Source organism: Abramis brama, assembly GCF_963993115.1.
Source record: "Abramis brama genome assembly, chromosome: 2".
Classification (NCBI taxonomy): domain Eukaryota; kingdom Metazoa; phylum Chordata; class Actinopteri; order Cypriniformes; family Leuciscidae; genus Abramis; species Abramis brama.
Window position 1 is genome coordinate 45,914,678 of NC_139964.1, and position 26,682 is coordinate 45,941,359.

Consider the following 26,682-nt stretch of genomic DNA (forward strand, 5'->3'; position numbering starts at 1 on the left):
ATTTCATGTGATTTTTCATTGTGGTGGTGATATTATGATAACTCAGTTTCATTAATTAATTTGATTAAAAGTACTTCCATTTTGTAATATAATTTTCATCTAAGTAATTCCAAACTTCGCGAGGCAGACAACGACATTATGTGATCTAGGGTTGTGCCGATAGACGATAGTAGCCTATCGTGTATCGACAATAGTCAGAGATATCGCTGCTGGCAGATGCCTTTGACGATATCAATACGATAATTAGCTCGTTTTCCCATTAATGTATTAAATCATTATTATTATTATGAAGCTAGTATTGTTATTAAATTAATTAGGAACTACAATTAATTTGCCTTGCCTAAATTCATAACGACATCACCACATAACCACACTTGCGACTTCACAGACGCACGTATGAGATCCATTCACAAATTGTCAAGAGTGCTTGTTTTAACAGACGCATCATTCTTATACAGAGCCATGAAGACGGCATCGTTGTTCGTCAATATTTTGTTTCCATAGCACATTAACAAAACATTTAATGACACTAATAACACTAAAAACAATAAAATTACAAAATATGAATGATAATAATAATAATAATAATAATAATAATAAATATAGCTGCAAGCAGCAATTACCGGGGCCAAGCAGAATAAGACGACAAGACATGCCAACATGTCTGAAAGTGTCAGACCAACTGCAACAATGAGCAATTAAAGACATTTAAAGAGGATTTTAGGCGAAATGGCTGAAAAATCATGTAAAAAGTGATTCAAAATATGATTTAATGGATTGTCACTTTTGACCAAAAGGTGGCGCTGTTACGAAATTGATGTGGTGTGGTCAGAGTAAGGAGACAGTGACACATACAAAGTTTTGTGTCAATATGTCGAGGCATTGCAGATATAAAGCCTGAATAGTCATTTTGGCATCATGCCTCAACTTTGCTGCTGTGCTATACGAAAACGGTTTCATCAATCGACACGAAATCCATAACTTTTTGTCGGCACAGTCTGGAGATGATACGATTCGATTTTGGTGAAAATCGGGCAAACGGTCTAGGAGGAGTTCGAAAAAGTAGGTTTTGAATGAAAATCAAGATGGCGGACAGGAAGTTTGGCCAAATAAGGAAAACTTGGTATCTATGTTCTCGGCTTGACCCAAGGAATCTATTAAGACCCGTGGCATTTCAATAGCCAGAATTATTCAAAAGTTATTAGCCTTTTTGGAAATTTTGTTATAACTTTTGACCACTAGGTGGCGCTGTCTTGAAATATTTTGGTTGCCTTCAGGGGATGGTGCTGATGACACAATCTGAGTTTCGTAATATTACACCAATGCATTTGTTTAGTATAGCATTTTATTTCACAAAACTGTATTGAAGTCAATGGGAATTTCATATTTTGTTCAATTATAGCGCCACCAAGAGGCTCAGTCCCACAATTTTTTTTACGTGTCCTCAGAGTGAGCCCATACATATGTGTGTCAATTTTGGTGAAAATATCTCAATTCGCTTCGGAGTTATAGACATTTATATGAAAAAACACGAAAAAAATGACTGACACATGACTTTGATTGGAAATTAGTACCCCTAAACATCAATATTTTCGCATTTGGGCATTGGCATATAGCTATCGACCTATGTTTCCAAACTTCTGACGGTGGTTTCGTCTCGATCGGACTAGCAGTTTCAAAGATATAGCCAAATGTTTTTTAAGCGCTAAATCACAACGCTACACAAACCGTAAGGCAAAACCTAGCATGTTTGGTATCGTAGGACTCGGCAACGATTCAGGAGTCTAAAAAGATGAGTTTCGTGAAAATAAGTCGACCACACCCAAAGTTATAAGCATTTGAAAAAAAAAATTCACCACTAGGTGGCGCTGTTTCGAAACTTCTCAGGCTCATTCAGGGCATTGTGCTGATGACCCATACCACGTTTCGTAACAATCCGTTCATGCGTTCATAAAATACAGAATTTTAGCACAAAACTCAAAATGGCCGACAGCCAAAATGACCGATATGGTCAAATTGGATATCAGTCGACTCGGCATGTTGCCCTGAATCTAACGAGACCAATTGTATGATTTTTGGACAAACTGTTCAGAAGTTATAAGCAAAAATAGCCATTTTTCATATCTCCGGACCAGTAGGTGGCGCTGCGCCGAAACACAGCATGTAGCCTCAGGTCATGCTTGTGAGTACAAGTACCAAGTTTGGTCTGAATACGATAAACCGTTGCGGAGATACGGCCTTACGACTGTTTTTGCTAGCGCTACGTAAAATGTATTCGTGCGTTTATCGAAAACGGTTTGACGAATCAATTTGAATTCCATAACTTTTTGTCAGCACTACCTGAAGATGATCTGGTTCAATTTTCGTGCAAATCGGACAAACCGTCTAGGACGAGTTCGAAAAAGTAGCTTTTTTTGAAAATTCAAGATGGCGGCCATATTTTTATGACGGAAAATGACGTCATAGGGTGCAGTCGAATCGCCATGAGCTCAGGAATCAGAGGAAAAAATAATTTTGTTGATTGGCCTTACGGTTCAAAAGTTATTAGCAAAGTAAAAGTGAAACTTTGGACAGGTGGTGGCGCTAGAGGGAATGACTTAGAAACACCAAAATTGGTGTATTTAATGTTGGGACTGTCCTCTATCAGAATGTCAAACCAAAACAACTTTCCCGCAATCGGTTCTATGGGCTGCCATAGACTCCCAGTCGGAAGAAGGAAGAATAATAAATATAGCTGCAAGCAGCAATTACCGGGGCCAAGCAGAATAAGACGACAAGACATGCCAACATGTCTGAAAGTGTCAGACCAACTGCAACAATGAGCAATTAAAGACATTTAAAGAGGATTTTAGGCGAAATGGCTGAAAAATCATGTAAAAAGTGATTCAAAATATGATTTAATGGATTGTCACTTTTGACCAAAAGGTGGCGCTGTTACGAAATTGATGTGGTGTGGTCAGAGTAAGGAGACAGTGACACATACAAAGTTTTGTGTCAATATGTCGAGGCATTGCAGATATAAAGCCTGAATAGTCATTTTGGCATCATGCCTCAACTTTGCTGCTGTGCTATACGAAAACGGTTTCATCAATCGACACGAAATCCATAACTTTTTGTCGGCACAGTCTGGAGATGATACGATTCGATTTTGGTGAAAATCGGACAAACGGTCTAGGAGGAGTTCGAAAAAGTAGGTTTTGAATGAAAATCAAGATGGCGGACAGGAAGTTTGGCCAAATAAGGAAAACTTGGTATCTATGTTCTCGGCTTGACCCAAGGAATCTATTAAGACCCGTGCCATTTCAATAGCCAGATTTATTCAAAAGTTATTAGCCTTTTTGGAAATTTTGTTATAACTTTTGACCACTAGGTGGCGCTGTCTTGAAATATTTTGGTTGCCTTCAGGGGATGGTGCTGATGACACAATCTGAGTTTCGTAATATTACACCAATGCATTTGTTTAGTATAGCATTTTATTTCACAAAACTGTATTGAAGTCAATGGGAATTTCATATTTTGTTCAATTATAGCGCCACCAAGAGGCTCAGTCCCACAATTTTTTTTACGTGTCCTCAGAGTGAGCCCATACATATGTGTGTCAATTTTGGTGAAAATATCTCAATTCGCTTCGGAGTTATAGACATTTATATGAATAAACATGAAAAAAATGACTGACACATGACTTTGATTGGAAATTAGTACCCCTAAACATCAATATTTTCGCATTTGGGCATTGGCGTATAGCTATCGACCTATGTTTCCAAACTTCTGACGGTGGTTTCGTCTCGATCGGACTAGCGGTTTCAAAGATATAGCCAAATGTTTTTTAAGCGCTAAATCACAACGCTACACAAACCGTAAGGCAAAACCTAGCATGTTTGGTATCGTAGGACTCGGCAACGATTCAGGAGTCTAAAAAGATGAGTTTCGTGAAAATAAGTCGATCACACCCAAAGTTATAAGCATTTAAAAAAAAAAAATTACCACTAGGTGGCGCTGTTTCGAAACTTCTCACACTCCTTCAGGACATCGTGTTGATGACCCATACCAAGTTTCGTAACAATCCGTTTGTGCGTTCTTAAAATATAGCATTTTAGCACAAAATTCAAAATGGCCGACAGTCAAAATGGCCGATATGGCAAAATTGGATATCAGTCGACTCGGCATGTTGCCCTGAATCTATCGAGACCAATTTTATGATTTTTGGACAAACTGTTCAGAAGTTATAAGCAAAAATAGCCATTTTTCATATCTCCGGACCAGTAGGTGGCGCTGCGCCGAAACGCAGCATGTAGCCTCAGGTCATGCTTGTGAGTACATGTACCAAGTTTGGTCTGAATACGATAAACCGTTGCGGAGATACGGCCTTACGACTCTTTTTGCTAGGGCTACTTAAAATGTATTCGTGTGTTTATCGAAAACGGTTTGACGAATCAATTTGAATTCCATAACTTTTGGTCAGCACTGCCTGAAGATGATCTGGTTCAATTTTCGTGCAAATCGGACAAACCGTCTAGGACGAGTTCGAAAAAGTAGCTTTTTCAGAAAATTCAAAATGGCGGCCATATTTATATGACGGAAAATGACGTCATAGGGTGCAATCGAATCTGCATGAGCTCAGGAATCAGAGGAAAAAAGAATTTTGTTGATTGGCCTTACGGTTCAAAAGTTATTAGCAAAATAAAAGTGAAACTTTGGACAGGTGGTGGCGCTAGAGGGAATGACTTAGAAACACAAAAATTGGTGTATTTAATGTTGGGACTGTCCTCTATCAGAATGTCAAACCAAAACAACTTTCCCGCAATCGGTTCTATGGGCTGCCATAGACTCCCATGGCGGAAGAAGAAGAAGAAGAAGAATAATAATAAGAACGGGAACAGATACAATAGGTGCCTCCGCACCTTCGGTGCTTGGCCCCTAATAATAATAAGAACGGGAACAGATACAATAGGTGCCTCCGCACCTTCGGTGCTTGGCCCCTAATAATAAATATAGCTGCAAGCAGCAATTACCGGGGCCAAGCAGAATAAGACGACAAGACATGCCAACATGTCTGAAAGTGTCAGACCAACTGCAACAATGAGCAATTAAAGACATTTAAAGAGGATTTTAGGCGAAATGGCTGAAAAATCATGTAAAAAGTGATTCAAAATATGATTTAATGGATTGTCACTTTTGACCAAAAGGTGGCGCTGTTACGAAATTGATGTGGTGTGGTCAGAGTAAGGAGACAGTGACACATACAAAGTTTTGTGTCAATATGTCGAGGCATTGCAGATATAAAGCCTGAATAGTCATTTTGGCATCATGCCTCAACTTTGCTGCTGTGCTATACGAAAACGGTTTCATCAATCGACACGAAATCCATAACTTTTTGTCGGCACAGTCTGGAGATGATACGATTCGATTTTGGTGAAAATCGGACAAACGGTCTAGGAGGAGTTCGAAAAAGTAGGTTTTGAATGAAAATCAAGATGGCGGACAGGAAGTTTGGCCAAATAAGGAAAACTTGGTATCTATGTTCTCGGCTTGACCCAAGGAATCTATTAAGACCCGTGGCATTTCAATAGCCAGATTTATTCAAAAGTTATTAGCCTTTTTGGAAATTTTGTTATAACTTTTGACCACTAGGTGGCGCTGTCTTGAAATATTTTGGTTGCCTTCAGGGGATGGTGCTGATGACACAATCTGAGTTTCGTAATATTACACCAATGCATTTGTTTAGTATAGCATTTTATTTCACAAAACTGTATTGAAGTCAATGGGAATTTCATATTTTGTTCAATTATAGCGCCACCAAGAGGCTCAGTCCCACAATTTTTTTTACGTGTCCTCAGAGTGAGCCCATACATATGTGTGTCAATTTTGGTGAAAATATCTCAATTCGCTTCGGAGTTATAGACATTTATATGAAAAAACACGTAAAAAATGACTGACACATGACTTTGATTGGAATTTACTACCCCTAAACATCAATATTTTCACATTTGGGCATTGGCGTATAGCTATCGACCTATGTTTCCAAACTTCTGACGGTGGTTTCGTCTCGATCGGACAAGCGGTTTCAAAGATATAGCCAAATGTTTTTTAAGCGCTAAATCACAACGCTACACAAACCATAAGGCGAAACCTAACATGTTTGGTATCGTTGGACTCGGCAACGATTCAGGAGTCTAAAGAGATGAGTCTTGTGAAAATAAGTTGACCACACCCAAAGTTATAAGCATTTGGAAGCATTTGGGGAAAAAAATTCACCACTAGATGGCACTGTTTCGAAACTTCTCAGACTCCTTCAGGACATCGTGCTGATGACCCATACCGAGTTTCGTAACGATACGTTCATGCATTCCTAAAATACAGCATTTTAGCACATAATTCAAAATGGCCGACAGCCAAAATGGCTGATCTGGGAAAATTGGATATCAGTCGACTCAGCATGACGTCCTGAATCTAACGAGACCACGTTTATGATTTTTGGGCAATCCATTCAGAAGTTATAAGCAAAAACAGCCATTTTTCATATCTCCAGACCAGTAGGTGGCACTATGGCGAAACGCAGCAAGTAGCCTCAAGTCATGCTTGTGATGATATGGACCAAGTTTGGTCTGAATATGATAAAGTGTTGAGGAGATACAAGCTTGTGTCTGTTTTCGTTAGCGCTACGTAAAATTTGTTTGCGCGGTATTCGAGAACAGTTTGACGAATCAACACGAATTCCATAACTTTTTGTCGGCATGGTCTGGAGATGATCTGGTTCAATTTTCGTGAAAATCGGAGTAACGGTCTAGGAGGAGTTTGAAAAAGTATGTTTTTCGGAAAATTCAAAATGGTGGAAAAATTTCCATGACGGAAAATGACGTCATAGGGTGCAGTCGAATCGTCCTGAGCCAAGGAATAAGAGGAAAAAAGAATTTTGTTTCTAGCCCTTGTGGTTCAAAAGTTATTAGCATAAACATGAGTGCAACTTTGGACAGCTGGTGGCGCTAGAGGGAATGAATTGGAGACTCCAAATTTGCTATGCTGATAGGTCAGACTCTCCTCTATCAGTGTGCCAAATTTGATAACTTTCCCGCAAGCGGTTCTATGGGCTGCCATAGACTCCCAGTCGGAAAAATGAAGAATAATAATAATAATAGGAACGGGAACAGATACAATAGGTGCCTACGCACCTTCGGTGCTTGGCCCCTAATAAGAAACGGAACAGATACAATAGGTGCCTCCGCACCTTCGGTGCTTGGCCCCTAATAATAATAATAATAATAATAATAATAAGAAACCGAACGGATACAATAGGTGCCTCCGCACCTTCGGTGCTTGGCCCCTAAATATAGCTGCAAGCAGCCATTACCGGGGCCAAGCAGAATAAGACGACAAGACATGCCAACATGTCTGAAAGTGTCAGACCAACTGCAGCGATGAGCAATTAAAGACATTTAAAGAGGATTTTAGGCAAAATGCCTGAAAAATCATAGAAACAATAATTAAAAATATGATTTAATGGACTATCACTTTTGACCAATAGGTGGCGCAGTTACAAAACTGATGTGATGTGGTCAGAGTGAAGTGACAATGACACATACAAAGTTTGGTGTCAATATGACAAGGCATTGCAGAGATAAAGCCTGAATAATGCTTTTAGCATCATGCCTCAACTTTGCTGCTGCGCTATACGAAAACGGTTTCGTCAATCGACACGAAATCCATAGCTTTTAGTCGGCACAGTCTGGAGATGATATGATTCGATTTTGGTGAAAATCGGACAAACGGTGTGGGAGGAGTTCGAAAAAGTAGATTGTGAATGAAAATAGCATTTTATTTCACAAAACTGTATTGAAGTCAATGGGAATTTAATGTTTTGTTCTGTTATAGCGCCACCAAGAGGCTAAGTCCCACAATTTTTTTTACGTGTCCTCAGAGTGAGCCCATGCATATGTGTGTCAGTTTTGGTGAAAATATCTCAATTCGCTTTAGAGTTATAGACATTTATATGAAAAAACATGTAAAAAATGACTGACACATGACTTTGTTTGAATTTTACTACCCCTAAACATCAATATTTTCACATTTGGGCATTGGCATATAGCTATCGACCTATGTTTCCAAACTTCTGACGGAGGTTTCGTCTCGATCGGACAATCGGTTTCGAAGATATAGCCAAATGTTTTTTAAGCGCTAAATCACAACGCTACACAAACCGTAAGGCGAAACCTAGCATGTTTGGTATCGTAGGACTCGGCAAGGTTTCAGGAGACTAATTAGACTAGTCTCGTGAAAATAAGTCGACCACACCCAAAGTTATAAGCGTTTGAAAAAAAAAATTCACCACTAGGTGGCGCTGTTTCGAAACTTCTCAGGCTCATTCAGGGCATTGTGCTGATGACCCATACCACGTTTCGTAACAATCCGTTCATGCGTTCATAAAATACAGAATTTTAGCACAAAATTCAAAATGGCCGACAGCCAAAATGACCGATATGGTAAAATTGGATATCAGTCAACTCGGCATGTTGCCCTGAATCTAACGAGACCAATTTTATGATTTTTGGACAAACTGTTCAGAAGTTATAAGCAAAAATAGCCATTTTTCATATCTCCGGACCAGTAGGTGGCGCTGCGCCGAAACACAGCATGTAGCCTCAGGTCATGCTTGTGAGTACAAGTACCAAGTTTGGTCTGAATACGATAAACCGTTGCGGAGATACGGCCTTACGACTGATTTTGCTAGCACTATGTAAAATGTATTCGTGCGTTTATCGAAAACGGTTTGACGAATCAATTTGAATTCCATAACTTTTTGTCAGCACTACCTGAAGATGATCTGGTTCAATTTTCGTGCAAATCGGACAAACCGTCTAGGACGAGTTCGAAAAAGTAGCTTTTTTTGAACATTCAAGATGGCGGCCATATTTTTATGACGGAAAATGACGTCATAGGGTGCAATCGAATCGCCATGAGCTCAGGAATCAGAGGGAAAAAGAATTTTGTTGATTGGCCTTACGGTTCAAAAGTTATTAGCAAAGTAAAAGTGAAACTTTGGACAGGTGGTGGCGCTACAGGGAATGACTTAGAAACACCAAAATTGGTGTATTTAATGTTGGGACTGTCCTCTATCAGAATGTCAAACCAAAACAACTTTCCCGCAATCGGTTCTATGGGCTGCCATAGACTCCAAGAGCGGAAGAAGAAGAAGAAGAAGAAGAAGAATAATAAGAACGGGAACAGATACAATAGGTGCCTCCGCACCTTCGGTGCTTGGCCCCTAATAAGAACGGGAACAGATACAATAGGTGCCTCCGCACCTTCGGTGCTTGGCCCCTAATAAATATAGCTGCAAGCAGCAATTATCGGGGCCAAGCGCAAGCAGATGACAGGATATGCCAACATGGCTGAAGGTGTCAGACCAACTGCAACAATGAGCAATTAAAGACATTTAGAGAGGATTTTAGGCGAAATGGCTGAAAAATCATATAAAAAGTAATTCAGAATATGATTTAATGGATTATCACTTTCGACCAATAGGTGGAGCAGTTACAAAACTGATGTGATGTGGTCAGAGTGAAGTGACAATGACATATACAAAGTTTGGTGTCAATATTTCAAGGGATTTCAGAGATAAAGCCTGAATAGTGCTTTTGGCATCATGCCTCAACTTTGCTGCTGCGCTATACGAAAACGGTTTCGTCTATCGACACGAAATCCATAACTTTTAGTCGGCACAGTCTGGAGATGATACGATTCGATTTTGGTGAAAATCGGACAAACGGTCTAGGAGGAGTTCGAAAAAGTAGGTTTTTCGGAAAATTCAAAATGGCGGAAAACTTTCCATGACGGAAAATGACGTCATAGGATGCAATCGAATCGTCTTGAGCTAAGGAATAAGAGGAAAAAAGAATTTTGTTTCTAACCCTTGTGGTTCAAAAGTTATTAGCATAAACATGAGTGCAACTTTGGACAGTTGGTGGCGCTAGAGGGAATGAGTTGGAGACTCCAAATTTGCTATGCTGATAGATCAGACTCTCCTCTGTCAGTGTGCCAAATTTCATAACATTCCCACAAGCGTAAGCGTACGTAGTAAACAGTTATTAGCATTTTTGGGAATTTAATTATAACTTTTGACCAAAAGGTGGCGCTGTCTTGTAATCTTTTGAGTACCTTCAGGGCCTTGTACTGATGACCCATACCGAGTTTCATAACGATACGTTCATGCATTCCTAAAATACAGCATTTTAGCACATAATTCAAAATGGCCGACAGCCAAAATGGCTGATCGGGGAAAATTGGATATCAGTCGACTCAGCATGCTGCCCTGAATCTAACGAGACCACTTTTATGATTTTTGGACAAACCATTCAGAAGTTATAAGCAAAAACAGCCATTTTTCATATCTCCGGACCAGTAGGTGGCGCTGCGCCGAAACGCAGCATGTAGCCTCAGGTCATGCTTGTGATGACATGTACCAAGTTTGGTCTGAATATGATAAAGTGTTGAGGAGATACTGGCTTGTGTCTATTTTTGCAAGCGCTACATAAAATTTGTTTGCGCGGTATTCGAGAACGGTTTGACGAATCAACACGAATTCCATAACTTTTTGTCAGCATGGTCTGAAGATGATCTGATTCAATTTTCGTGGAAATTGGAGAAACGGCCTAGGAGGAGTTCGAAAAAGTAGCTTTTTCGGAAAATTCGAAATGGCGGAAAAATTATTATGACGGAAAATGACGTCATATGGTGCCCTCGAATCGCCATGAGCTCAGGAATCAGAGGAAAAAATAATTTTGTTTCTAGCCCTTGTGGTTCAAAAGTTATTAGCATAAACATGAGTGAAACTTTGGACAGTTGGTGGCGCTAGAGGGAATGACTTAGACACACCAAAATTGGTGTATTTAATGTTGGGACTGTCCTCTATTAGAATGTCAAACCATTACAACTTTCCCGCGATCGGTTCTATGGGCTGCCATAGACTCCCAGTCGGAAGAAGGAAGAATAATAATAATAATAAATATAGCTGCAAGCAGCAATTATCGGGGCCAAGCGCAAGCAGATGACAGGATATGCCAACATGGCTGAAGGTGTCAGACCAACTGCAACAATGAGCAATTAAAGACATTTAGAGAGGATTTTAGGCGAAATGGCTGAAAAATCATATAAAAAGTAATCCAGAATATGATTTAATGGATTATCACTTTCGACCAATAGGTGGAGCAGTTACAAAACTGATGTGATGTGGTCAGAGTGAAGTGACAATGACACATACAAAGTTTGGTGTCAATATGTTAAGGCATTGCAGAGATAAAGCCTGAATAGTGCTATTAGCATCATGCCTCAACTTTGCTGCTGCGCTATACGAAAACGGTTTCGTCTATCGACACGAAATCCATAACTTTTAGTCGGCACAGTCTGGAGATGATATGATTCGATTTTGGTGAAAATCAGAAAAACGGTCTAGGAGGAGTTCGAAAAAGTACGTTTTGAAGGAAAATCAAGATGGTGGACAGGAAGTTAGGCCAAATAAGGAAAGCTTGGTATCTATGTTCTCGGCGTAACCCAAGGAATCTATTAAGACCAGTGGCATTTCAATAGCCAGATTAATTCAAAAGTTATTAGCCTTTTTGTAAATTTTGTTATAACTTTTGACCACTAGGTGGCGCTGGTTCGAAACTTCTCATGCTCCTTCAGGGCATCGTGCTGATTACCCATACTGAGTTTCGTAATGATACGTTCATGCGTTCATAAAATACAGCATTTTAGCACATAATTCAAAATGGCCGACAGCCAAAATGGCTGATCTGGGAAAATTGGATATCGGTCGACTCAGCATGACGTCCTGGATCTAACGAGACCATGTTTATGATTTTTGGACAAAGCAATCAGAAGTTATAAGCAAAAACAGACATTTTTCATATCTCCGGACCAGTAGGTGGTGCTGTGCCGAAACGCAGCACGTAGCCTCAGGTCATGCTTGTGATGACATGTACCAAGTTTGGTCTGAATCGGATAAAGCGTTGCGGAGATACAGCCTTATGTCTGTTTTCGCAAGACTACGTAAAATTTGTTCGTGGTTTTATCGAAAACGGTTTAGAGAATCAACATGAATTCCATAACTTTTTGTCGGCATGGTCTGGAGATGATCTGGTTCAATTTTCGTGAAAATCGGAGTAACGGCCTAGGAGGAGTTCGAAAAAGTTGTTTTTTCGGAAAATTCAAAATGGCGGAAAAATTTTCATGACGGAAAATGACGTCATAGGGTGCAATCGAATCTTCTTGAGCCAAGGCATCAGAGGAAAAAAGAATTTTGTTTCTAGCCCTTGTGGTTCAAAAGTTATTAGCATAAACATGAGTGCAACTTTGGACAGCTGGTGGCGCTAGAGAGAATGAATTGGAGACTCCAAATTTGCTATGCTGATAGATCAGACTCTCCTCTATCAGTGTGCCAAATTTTATAACTTTCCCGCAAGCGGTTCTATGGGCTGCCATAGACTCCCAGTCGGAAAAATGAAGAATAATAATAATAAGAACGGGAACAGATACAATAGGTGCCTACGCACCTTCGGTGCTTGGCCCCTAATAATAATAAGAACGCGAACGAAAACAATAGGTGCCTCCGCACCTTCGGTGCTTGGCCCCTAATAAGAACGGGAACAGATACAATAGGTGCCTCCGCACCTTCGGTGCTTGGCCCCTAATAATAAATATAGCTGCAAGCAGCAATTATCGGGGCCAAGCGCAAGCAGATGACAGGATATGCCAACATGGCTGAAGGTGTCAGACCAACTGCAACAATGAGCAATTAAAGACATTTAGAGAGGATTTTAGGCGAAATGGCTAAAAAATCATAGAAACAGTAATTAAAAATATGATTTAATTGATTATCACTTTCGACCAATAGGTGGTGCAGTTACAAAACTGATGTGATGTCAGAGTGAAGTGACAATGACACATACAAAGTTTGGTGTCAATATGTCAAGGCATTGCAGAGATAAAGCCTGAATAGTCCTTTTGGCATCATGCCTCAACTTTGCTGCTGCGGTATACGAGAACGGTTTCGTCAATTGACATGAAATCCATAACTTTTAGTCGGCACGGTCTGGAGATGATACGATTCGATTTTGGTGAAAATCGGACAAACGATCTAGGAGGAGTTCGAAAAAGTAGGTTTTGAATGAAAATCAAGATGGCGGACAGGAAGTTCGGCCAAATAAGGTAAACTTGGTATCTATGTTCTCGGTTTGACCCAAGGAATCTATTAAGACCAGTTGCATTACAATAAGCCAATTTATTCAAAAGTTATTATCAGTTTTGTAAATTTTGTTATAACTTTTGACCACTAGGTGGCGCTGTTTCTAAATATTTTGGGTACCTTCAGGGGATGGTGCAGATGGCACATTCTGAGTTTTGTAATATTACACCAATGCATTTGTTTAGTATAGCATTTTATTTCACAAAACTGTATTGAAGTCAATGGGAATTTCATGTTTTGTACTATTATAGCGCCACCAAGAGGCTCAGTCCCACCATTTTTTTTATGTGTCCTCAGAGTGAGCCCATACATATGTGTTTTGATTTTGGTGAAAATATCTCAATTCGCTTCGGAGTTATAGACATTTATATGAAAAAACACGTAAAAAATTACTGACACATGACTTTGATTGGAATTTACTATCCCTAAACATCAATATTTTCGCATTTGGGCATTGGCATATAGCTATCGACCTATGTTTTCAAACTTCTGACGGTGGTTTCGTCTCGATCGGACAAGCGGTTTTGAAGATATAGCCAAATGTTTTTTAAGCGCTAAATCACAACGCTACACAAACCGTAAGGCAAAACCTAGCATGTTTGGTATCGTTGGACTCGGCAAGGATTCAGGAGTCTAAAGAGATGAGTTTCGTGAAAATAAGTCGACCACACCCAAAGTTATAAGCATTTGGAAAAAAAAATTCACCACTAGGTGGCGCTGTTTCGAAACTTCTCAGGCTTCTTCAGGACATTGTGCTGATGACCCATACCAAGTTTCGTAACAATCCGTTCATGCGTTCTTAAAATACAGCATTTTAGCACAAAATTCAAAATGGCCGACAGTCAAAATGGCCGATATGGTAAAATTGGATATCAGTCGACTCGGCATGTCGCCCTGAATCTAACAAGACCAATTTTATGATCCTGACTTCACCTTGGTCTTCCATCTGATCTATACAGGTCTGCACCACCTCCACCATGAGCCTCTATTCCTGCGCCTCCATCAAGGCATCCCACTATGCCATTTCTGCCATGGCAAGCTTAATTGATTTTGCATTAGTCTTTCCTCCACTGCACACCCATGGGCTCTTCTTCCACTAGTTATGTGGTGTCTTCCTCGGGTCTTCTCCACCTTAGTATCTTCTCCCCACAGTAACGTGCGGTGAAATCTTGTCATGGGTAGGCTGTGACCTATCAATGTGGCATATATTCATTCAGTTAATGTAGCAACCCAAGTTCATATCAGGCATCATCACATCGCTGCCTGCATACAGCAAAGTCATTCATATGTGAGGCTAATGCACAATCAAATCTAATAATCAAATTAATGGACACATCTATCTTATGACTTATACAACAAAACAAATGTTTTGTGCGGGACACAGTAAGAGGGAGGCGGCGCGGTGTCAGCGAACCGACAAGCAGCCTAGTCACTATTGTGTAGTTTGTATTAATGCCATGGTTCAACAAATAATGTAAAGGTTAAATAATAACTCACTTAGACTTTATAAGAAGCAATTGCGACTTTATTTCACACAATTCTGACTTTATATCTTGCAATTCTGACTTTATAACATGCAATTGCGACTTTATTTCACGCAATTCTGACTTTATAACACGCAATTGCGACTTTATTTCATGCAATTCTGAGAAATAATGACAGAATTGCGAGATAAAAAGTCGCAATTATCTTTTAAAATGTTTTATTCTGTGGCGGAAACAAGCTTCCATACCTCCTGGCCTCTTCCTCCCATCCATCCTCCCTGACGCATAGCTACCGAGCCGGCCCAGCTATCGGTAGGCGCCGGCGGTGCCGCGGTAATTACCTGAGAAAACGTTTTGGAAAAGACGGGCTATGGACCCAACCAACTCTATAGGAGGGGAGGGGAGAACTCCCTCACATGGTACAACCTATGCAGAGGCTGCGCGCTGCGGTGTCAGAATGCGGAACGTGTGTAACCTAATGTAACTAACGTGACAAATGTGGGGAAAAAAAACCTCGACCGGCCCAAAAGTGAAGCGGCCCACCGGGAATTCTCCCGATTACCCACCCCGGGCCTGTTGACAGCCAACGCTAGGCGCCGCTAGATCGGGAAGCGCGGATTGAGTGAGAGTGAGTGGATCACGTGACATGAAGCAAGCTCGGTCTCTGCCTCAATGTTGATAATTCAAGACAGCATGAGAACTGACTGCGCATGCGCAAACCTACGTAAACTACGTTCTATGGACCAAAGAGGCACTGCTAACCTCTGCCTCCTGCATGAAACAATGGTTTTAGGAGCAAACAATGGCAAAATGAGTATATTATATGTGTATTCCTGAGAATTTTTGTTACAAAAATTAATATTTGGAATAAAATAAATCATAATGTGGTGAATTAATAAAGTTCTTGGAATTAATAAATGTAATGTCAACATTTCCTTTGGTGAGGCACTGCCTACCCTGCCTACCCTGACCGCACGTCCCTGTCTCCCCACCACCATACTGCTGCTGCTGTGATGTTGTATTTAGGCATGAAGAGCTGCCTTTTGGAAGTGCATGTATTGTGATGTTCTGTTTCTGTTCTAGGACTCGTATTTTGATTTAAAAAATAAATATCAATAGTTTCTGAGTTCATTCTTATGTTTAAACTTATGTTATGTTTTTCTGAGGTGCCTATGTTTCTAGTGTGTTCTCATTTGTTTCATGGGTTGCCCATTATGCACACCTGTGTTTGGTGAATTCGTTGTTATTTCTATGCATTTATACTCATTTGGATTGATAATACAAATGTATGGATTTTCAGTATTAAATTGATTTAATTAATTAAATACAGCAATGCTACTTATTGTCAATATATACAAATAATTCTTTCATTATTTTTTATTATAATTTATGAAAAGGTTGGTTTTGCCTGTGAACTTTTTTGTGATCTTGAATGTTTCGTTTGCATCCGTGAAACCAGTGACTATCTATGTGCCTGTGCTATAATGAAAGCTCACATTAATTTAGAACATCAGTTAAAGTGAGGATATATATTAAACTGTTTAAAGCATGCATTGCCATTCATTTATATCTCCTAAACCTTATAACATTAAAACCAAATATGTATTTCTAATGGGCAAAATGCCATAATATGATATCCAATCAAATTTCTTTTACAGTCAAAAGTGACTAAATCAACAAGCACAAATGGGCTTCCTTTGTGAAATATAGCAGTCCACTGTTTTAAATAATAGTTTAAAAAAACATGCTCTGCTATTTTTCACAAAGGAAGCTCAGACAGACAGACAAGACAGACAGATAGACATAGATAGATAGATGGATAGATGGATAGATAGATAGATAGATAGATAGATAGATAGATAGATAGATAGATAGATAGATAGATAGATAGATAGATAGATAGATAGATAGATAGAAGTTTAAATGTGTTAGGCCTATATACATTTATTAACATAAGCATTACAAACTACAATAGCCTAAACAGAACTGAAACAATGCAAAAACTAGTGTGAATACCAATATCTTAAAATAAACTAGAGAGTGATATGGCCTATTTATAAATGCAATTCATGCATTTATTTGTCATTTAAACTGATGCAAACAGGGAAAGAGGGTAGAAAACACTTATTATCCTGTTGCCCCCTCTAGTGGACAGCATTAAGTATTACGGCCTTCATTACTCAGATAACGCAAGTCAATGGATTTTTTTGGGAAAGTAATTCTGAACAGTTAGAAAAGATATAAGCGAGTCAGACCAGTCTGAAGGTCTGAGCTGAGTTTGGGGAAGCATAAAGCACACTTTCTTAAGCCAACATAATAAATAAAACTCAGAGAAACATCGACCAATTCAGTATGTAATAAAATTATATTAGTTTTATAATAAAACTAATACCTTTTAAAGGTATGCCGTGCTATTCAACCAACATGATTTTAATTAATCCCAAACCTGAACATTTTGTCAGTGTTAATGTACGTTCACTGATTCTAGCTTCTCTCTTTTCTGTCTCTTTATTTTCGTGTGAACTGAGTAGGCTACACATGCTTACATTCATAAACATAAACTTTATTTCTATTCAATTTTCTAAATTATTTATAGCCTACATATGTCACACACGCCTACCTTTTGATGCAAATAAAAGACGAGAGTGGTAAATGTTACGGACATATTATCATGGTACAGTTCAGCCTATTATTGATTTTTATTTACACTTCCCTTTTATCCAAAGATACGGAACTATTTGCACTGTATTTATCAATGGGAAATATCATGCTAAAATAATCTGTCATACTGTGGTTCACATTGGGGTCGCCTGCAAGTCGCAGCAGCATGAATTACGTGACCAGCAAAATATTTCTGCTTCAAATATTGTCCGTAGTTAACAGTGAGTGGTGGTTCCAGACATTATTTTATTAAAGTGCATTTGTCATTGCGCACTCCTACTGACTCTTATTCTGCCTGACATAAAGAAAAGCTCGTAGCCTACTGAAGGCGGAGCAGTTTGACCAATCAGATGAAGGGGGCATTTCAGTGCCGCACACGTGTGCAAATGAAATATCGAACCCATAAACCGATTTGTAAACCACAAACGAAAAACGAATAAACGAGCTGCTTTTCAATTCTCGTTATTCCATTCCAAACAGGAAATGATCAAAAAGTACATGGACTTCTGTAATGTAGACGTAACAATCTTTATATGAACAATCAATAGGCTAGTAAACCGCAGGGATGCATACTGGGTCATATGGCTTCCTTAAAAAAAATTATCCTGTATAAAATACAAATGTAAGTAGTGTTTTTCTGTTGTCTTGGTGCCATAAGTAATATAATGAACGTTAAAAGCACTAAAGGTGAATTATATCCCTAATGTAGCCTATATCAGCCATTTCAACTGAAATACAGAGGCTGTGATATTAATGTTTGCCACTAGAGTGAGCCCCAGTATAAGGAAACTTTTAAGCCCAATGTTTGTTATTTTAAATTAGTTAACATCAATTTAAATGGAAATAAATGTATTGATCTAACTAATTTGTATAACTAAGGTGACAACATTGTTTTACATAGAATCTGTCAAATGCTGAAAATGTTAAAACTTTATCAATAAAATAAAACACATATTTTCAATATTAATATTTTTCAAGTTGACACAAATATATTGCTGTCGATTTAAAATTAATATAACATTTTAGTCTTCTTTTCAAAATAATATAAATTTTCTATAAAATACTTATTTTGTTTTGGCTAAATATATCAATTTATGGGGGCATGTAATGACTTACTCATTTTTATATTAATAAAATAAGATAAGTATTATCACTTGAACAAGAATGGTGGTTTTATTGAATATAAGCTATTTGATTGAAAGATTCAATGACTTGCTCGTTAAAAAATTCTACTACCTACTGGCAGTTTTTATGAAAGGAGAGTATAGTATAATATATATATATATATATATATATATATTACACCTTTATTTGGCATTGATGCATACTGAAAAAACCTAGATATTTAGAATAAAATAATTCGTCAATGGGCTCCACTTGAAGAGCAAGTCTGCAAGGTAGGCACTACAGTAAGCATAGTTTATATTTGTTCATTATTGTCTATTTACTGTCATGCAGGCTCACTTTTTGCATAATAGACAATATATGCTACACAGTATGACGGTTTCATTCAGATTTTATTATCCCTGTCTAATAGGTGCTGAAATGTAATTGACATATAGCAACCATGTTTCTCAAAGTACATGTAATTTGATGGCAATGCAGACAAAGACACTGCCTGCCAATTTTGAAATCAATCAGACCAAAATTTCTAAAGTTACATCGAAATTCACAGTAGTGGCAAAATTAGGAGTTAAACAAACATTGTAAATAGAAACAGACCAACTGCAACAATCAAAGTCATAAGATGATTTTAGGCAAAATGGCAGAAAATTATAAATAGTCACTACTAATGATTTATGGTATATCACATTTGGCCAATAAGTATTACTGTTCTGAAATTAATGTGATGTGGTCAGAGTAAGGTGATAATGACATACAAAGTTTGGTGTCAATATGTCAAGGCATTGCAGAGATAAAGCTGGAAAAGTCATTTTGGCATCATGCCTAAACTTTGCTGCTGCGCTATACAAAAACGGTTTCGTCTATTGACACGAAATCCATAACTTTTAGTCAGCACAGTCTGGAGATGATACGATTAGATTTTGGTGAAAATCGGATAAACGGTCTAGGAGGAGTTCGAAAAAGTAGGTTTTGAATGAAAATCAAGATGGCGGACAGGAAGTTCGGCCAAATAAGGAAAACTTGGTATCTATGTTCTCGGCTTGACCCAAGAAATCTATTAAGACCAGTGGCATTTACATAGGCCGATGTATTCAAAAGTTATTAGCAGTTTTGGAAATGTTGTTATAACTTTTGACCACTAGGTGGCGCTGTCTCTAAATATTTTGAGTACCTTCAGGGGATGGTGCTGATGGCACATTCTGAGTTTCGTAATATTACACCAATGCATTTGTTTAGTATAGCATTTTATTTCACAAAACTGTATTGAAGTCAATGGGAATTCCATGTTTTGTTCTATTATAGCGCCACCAAGAGGCTCAGTCACACAATTTTTTTATGTGTCCTCAGAGTGAGCCCATACATATGTGTGTCAATTTTGGTGAAAATATCTCAATTCACTTCAGAGTTATAGACATTTATATGAAAAAACACGTAAAAAATGACTGACACATGACTTTGATTGAATTTTACTACCCCTTACTATCAATATTTTCGCATTTGGGCATTGGTGTATAGCTATCGACCTATGTTTCCAAACTTCTGACGGTGGTTTCGTCTCGATCGGACAAGCGGTTTCGAAGATATAGCCAAATGTTTTTTAAGCGCTAAATTACAACGCTACACAAACCGTAAGGCAAAACCTAGCATGTTTGGTATCGTAGGACTCGGCAAGGATTCAGGAGTCTACTTAGATGAGTCTCGTGAAAATAAGTCGACCACACCCAAAGTTATAAGCATTTGGGGAAAAAAATTCACCACTAGGTGGCGCTGTTTCGAAACTTCTCACGCTTCTTCAGGACATTGTGCTGATGACCCATACCAAGTTTCGTAACAATCCGTTCATGCGTTCTTAAAATACAGCATTTTAGCACAAAATTCAAAATGGCCGACAGTCAAAATGGCCGATATGGTAAAATTGGATATCAGTCGACTTATGGACAAATTTTTTTGGACAAACTGTTCAGAAGTTATAAGCAAAAATAGCCATTTTTCATATCTCCGGACCAGTAGGTGGCGCTGCGCCGAAACGCAGCATGTAGCCTCAGGTCATGCTTGGGATGACATGTACCAAGTTTGGTCTGAATCCGATAAAGCGTTGCGGAGATACAGCCTTACGTCTGTTTTTGCAAGCGCTACGTAAAATTTGTTTGTGGTTTATCGAAAACGGTTAACGGTTAATCAACTTGAATTCCATAACTTTTTGTCAGCATGGTCTGTAGATGATCTGGTTCAATTTTCGTGCAAATCGGACAAACCGCCTAGGACGAGTTCGAAAAAGTAGCTTTTTAGGAAAATTCAATATTCAATACAAATATTGTTGATTGGCCTTACGGTTCAAAAGTTATTAGAAAAATATTAGTGAAACTTTGGACAGGTGGTGGCACTAGAGGGAATGACTTGGAAACACCAAAATTGGTGTATTTAATGTTGGGACTGTCCTCTATCAGAATGTCAAACCAAAACAACTTTCCCGCAATCGGTTCTATGGGCTGCCATAGACTCCCAGTCGGAAGAATAATAACGGGAACAGATACAATAGGTGCCTCCGCACCTTCGGTGCTTGGCCCCTAATAATAAGAACCGGAACAAATACAATAGGTGCCTCCGCACCTTCGGTGCTTGGCCCCTAATAATAAGAACGGGAACAGATACAATAGGTGCCTCCGCACCTTCGGTGCTTGGCCCCTAATAAAATTATATAGGCCTAATAACAGTCTTTAGTTCACGAACGCAGCACAACTCTGCCGTCTGTGAAAATCAAAAGCAACTTCAAACACTTGTTTAACAAGTAATATTCTAATAATTGTTTCACTGTCAATAATGTAAGTCCACAAGAGAAATATTAAGCCAGTAAATTAAGATAGTTGCTATACCGTTATATCCACCGTCGTCTCTGAGAGAACGCGCAGTTAATGCAGCGAAAGCTCAGTCTGTTTCTGCTTTCACTTTCAGGGAATGAGCGTATTTACATGCACGTTATTAACTGGAGTATGCTGAATAAACTGACAATGCATGTCATGTAAACACATTAACCCTTTTTCCTTTATCGGAGTCAAGTCATAAGTTTAAGTATAAACCGATCGACTTTTAGATTTTTGCCTTTGATTTCTCCCGGCATTTAAAACACAACCCGCGTTCTTTGGGCTTATTGAAGTGCGATATGTGAAATGCATACAGACAGAGAGAGCACTGGTAGGAGGACATCACAAACTCCGACTCTTTCTTGACCTAAGAAATTATTAAAACGTGTTCCCATCTCGTGCAGAAGTACAGTCAAAATGCTGCATCTGTAACGGCATGAGAGGATAATGTGTGTCTGTAAATTTCCCGCTGACATGTTGAAATACTCTAAGTCAGATACAAGAATGATTAGGATCTTTTTTTACCTCACTATACCTGGAAATAACCTGATTTAACCTATTAATAAACACTCCACCTTTGCTAGCAAAATGGAAAACAATTCTCATATATAAAACGAACTAATAAAACAAGCAAATTAACGAGTAAATAAGCAAGTTAATAATCAAATAAGTAAGCCCCGCCACCCTCACGATAATATCGTGTATCGCCGATCTCACAGGCTGACGATAGGACGATATGAAAATGGAGCATATCGCCCAACACTAATGTGATCAAATACCATCCACTTGTTAAACATGCTCCACAGCGCCACCCAGTGCATTTAATTATAACTGCGAGTTGGTGATTGGGATTTATCATGGATTCACTGCATTAACGCCAGCAAAGCAACGTAGTAAAATTCGAATAGTATTTTATTTTTCGAATAATAATTACACATCGAATATTCGAAAATTCGGATATTCGTGCACAACCCTAATATATATTATATATATATATATATATATATATATATATATATATATATATATATATATATATATATAGGCTTTATATCGGCCATCGGCCACCCTGCTCTCTAAGATATCGGCATCAAAAAAAAACTATATCGGTCGACCACTAACAATGACATCACGGTTTTCTCTAGAGCGGCTATATATATATAAATGAACTAAATTAATAACTTTTTTACAACAAAAACGAACCATCACTGAACTTAAGCTGGACTGACAACGCTATTTTCTTCTAGAAACAAACTTTGTTGCATTATTTTCCTGTTATCTCTGTAAAGCTGCTTTGAAACAATCGGTATTGTAAAAAGCCCTATATAAATAAAGGTTACATGACTTGTTTAGCAGTGAGAAAATTATTCAGACAAATTCGTTTCTCAGCATTTACAATGTGTGACTCAAGGTGGAACTCTACGTTTCTCATATGACAGACACTGAGTCAGCACTGGGAAAGCAGGCAGCATTCGTGTTTACTTTCAAACTGCCCGAGCAGCATATTGTGAGAAGAAAACATACAGCACACAAACCGCCTACACTGCCACCATGTGAGAGACCAGAAGAAATTCTGCCAAAACTCTAATTCACAAACATAGAAGTGAGGCTCACTATGAGAAACAAAACTCAGCTTTCTGCTTTTACGCCTTGTCTCTGTGAGTGACCTGCTAATGGTCTGTCTAAATTACCCAGCATAGAGCTTGGAATACAGGCTCTAGACAGGCAAAATTAGGTTAAGCGTGATCCATGGAATTAACGCATCCTCATCAAGTGCAAACATTTTGGCTCTGTCTATCTTGTAAAATCAAAATGTGTTAGGATTAGGGCTGTAACGGTACGTGTATTCGTACCGAACCGTTTCGGTACAGGGCTTTCGGTTCGGTGCACGTGTGTACCGAATGACTGAATGCAATATTTTGTGTGCGGAACATAGGTACATTTTCGTGTTTCCACACGAACATATTAAGTGGCGGAAGTCTCCGCGTTCAGCGCAAATCCCGCCCTGCAGCTGATTCTAATGTTTTTTCCTATTAGACATTCTCTGGTTTTACCAGTGTTTTACCCGTCGTCACTGTAACCTAAACCAATGAAATAGACTGCAGGGCGAAAAAAAGCTTTTCCGCTTCGTGTGCGCCGCCGCACTCTCCGTTCCGTGGTGTGTGTGTGTGTGTGTGTGTGTGTCGACGACCCGCTGCGCTCTCTGCTCAATGTTCGAGTCCCTGTTTGCGCTGCGCGTTCTGCTCTGTCGTTAACGGCCCAAACACTTCAATCATGTACCGATCACGCACTGGAAAAGCAAAGTCCGCTCAAATAAGGTGACATTTCTCAGTAGTAACTAGACTTCTGTTTGCTGAGCAGCTGGTATAGTCATGCTGGCAACAATGGTAAAATGACCTGCTCTGATCACATGCTCTGGTAATAATAGCTTTGGACTATATTTTATTTTGATAATTATTAAAAAAGTGAAAAAAAAATCTTAAATTGATTATTGAAAAATAATAATACATTAATATATTTGTTTAATATTATTTTAATATAGGGCTATTTTCTGTTCCTGCACTGTAATCATAGTTATTTATTTATATTTTTCATTATATTTTATTATGTGATATTGGTTTGAGACTGAGAGTATTTTATTTAGTGGAGAACTTTGCAGCAGTATTTTATTTCTTATTCTTTTTTTATTTTATATCTATTTTATTAAAAAGTGTTTAAAAAAGTGTAAACAACTTGTAAAAAAAAATTATAGTAATAAACAACCTGCAGTTTAATGTTTGCATTTCTTTCCCTTACTGTACCGAAAATAAACCGAACCGTGACTTTAAAACCGAGGTACGTACCGAACCGTGATTTTTGTGTACCGTTACACCCCTAGTTAGGATACATTTGAACTGACCTACTTAATTGCCATAATTGTATTTCTTTTACACCATCATGTAACCTTCCAGGGTAGGAAACAACATTCTAATAATGCCTGAAAGGGGGGGAAAAAAACTTTAAATAAAATATTTTTTATATCTAATAGGACATCATCTTTTCCATTTGACATAATGACTTTAGACATGAAATTTCTGTTATACAAATTAGCTTAATCAATGTCTGGCTAATCTGTTGGACAAAACATTTAACCTTTAACAATGTCTTTGCTTTCCAGTGGTTTCACTGTTTGGTAGCTGTCTTATTGTAGGGTCTCATTTCGAAGGCTGCACCTTCAGGTCGCATTTTTCAGCTGTATATGTCACCGTCTCATTTTAGAAAAGCAACCAAGACTATTATTCCTCTTGAAGCACAATTACTGTAATTTCTTTCTTATTTTGAAATGTAATTGTTGCTTTTCTGAAATGAGATGTGGCTGTCAAATGAGACCCCCGGAGGGAACAGCCTTCAAAATGAGACAGCATGTATTTCTCACACTTAAAATAATTAGCAGGTCTAATGCAATGACCTACTTTTGAGAAACCCAGACTTGAGCTAAAACAAGAGCCTAACAGCAACCTGAACAAAATAAATTTGTAAACAAAATGTCTGCATTAATTCAGTAATATCATTATATCACAATCATTATTGTGCATTGTTTAGACAGAGAGTACTGTTTGGAAGACTTTGGGTTGGGCTGATAACATGCAACAAAACCAAAGATAATGGTTGTTGTTTGGTAATTGTGATCAACAAGACATCAATGTACCTACATTTTATCATCCTGACAGCTCAATGAACCCCAATTCAATATATGTTAATTATATTAGTCACGTTGATACAAAACATTTTTGAGAGCGAGATGCACAATGTCGCCCCCTGTGGCTGTTTCATCAGTCTCTCGGAAAGTAGGTCAGTTCTTTATAAAATACTCGCTGCAATAAATTGGGTGAAAGGCCGTATACATAAGAATACAACTTATTATTGGTCTCTTACCTAGTTCCATCGCCTTGTTGAACTTCACTATGGCGTTGGATAAGTCTTGTTTTTTCCAAAGACATTCCCCCTCCAACCAGTATCGTCTCGCTTTGCTTTCCGAATTGAACCATTTGTCAATCAAGCCACTGACAATAACATTTACTCTGAGTCCGTCCACATTTAAGTCTCTTGGTGTTTTGTTCGTTTTTAAACGACAGCTTCTGCACTCTTTTGTCAAGTTATCTTCCAGACAGCGCTTACAGAAAGTGTGTCCACACACCAAAGACGTCGGCTCCGTTAACAAGCACTTGCAAAGGCGACACGAAAACAAATCTAAGTTCTGCTCTTCCTCTAACTCGTCACTCTCAAAACATCTGTTTTCGGAGTTAGAACCCACGCTTATTGTCTTAATGTCACACTGATCTTTCGTGCGTATCGTATGCGCTATAACTTCAACTAAAACCTTCAGTTCATTAGGTCTCAGTGCCTGAAGGTTTGCAGCGATGCAGTACGAGTCCAACGCATCGGCTATGCGTCCCCCACGGGCCAGGGCATCAGCTTTCCGCAGACAGAGACCACGGTCGGTGTGCTCCAGCTCGGCTAGCTGAGAGGAATAGATCTCCGCGGCCAGATCGAAGTCTCCAGCCCAACACGCTTCGTCTGCCACCCCGAGCATTTCCGCACACAAACCCGGTGCGGTCGGGTTAGAGAGGTCGTGCACATAATGTTCGGTGTGATTTTGAATCCCAGAATCCATTTCCTGCTACTCCACACGAAACGCTAATTATTATTTAGGAAAGCGGTAAAAAATAACAACGTATAAGCATTTTCATGACCGACGTTTAAAATGACCCATTCGTTTTATGTAAGACCCGATGTCTCCGGCAACGGCACTCTGTGTAATCCTCGAGAACTCTTTCGATCGGAATACCTTTTGAAACGGTCCTTCTCCGGGACTCTTTTGTTCGGATCATTCTAGGGGATGTCCATGTCTTATACGAGCTACTGGAAACTGTAAATATTAATAACTTGTTTTAACAAACGGAGACAGTTGCGATGTTACATTTGGTTCGCACTAATACGGGAAAGTATGACACCGACCGCCTGTCTCGCTCTCATTCACGTAAGAAGCACGTGACGTCAGGATTGAGGCCCCATTGGTGTTATATAGCGCACTTATATAATGATTCAGACGGTTGTATAACCTAAAAGGGGCAGGTATATAGAAAATAGGAGATAATTTCATACTTAAAAAAAGGCTTTTTGATAATGTTATGATATTTTGATTCGATGGCATGTGAAAGACATTCAAAAACCGTAAAGGTTTGAGGACATTCATAAATTATTGGCTCGTGTGACTAGCTTGAACATGAATATTCAACATTAATCCAAAGTTTTATATAATTGTTTACTTTAT

General features: G+C 38.7%; 1 protein-coding gene across 1 annotated transcript in view; it reads right to left on the reverse strand.

The window, feature by feature from the left end:
• The window catches only part of lonrf2 (LON peptidase N-terminal domain and ring finger 2), a 195,351-nt gene extending 168,944 nt beyond the window's left edge, over nt 1-26,407 (reverse strand). The window contains exon 1 of the mRNA XM_084107169.1: nt 25,284-26,407. Within this exon, the coding sequence (XP_083963295.1) occupies nt 25,284-26,022 (739 nt within the window). The 5' untranslated portion in view covers nt 26,023-26,407. The remainder of the gene's footprint in view (nt 1-25,283) is intronic.
• Between the last annotated feature and the right edge of the window lie 275 nt (nt 26,408-26,682).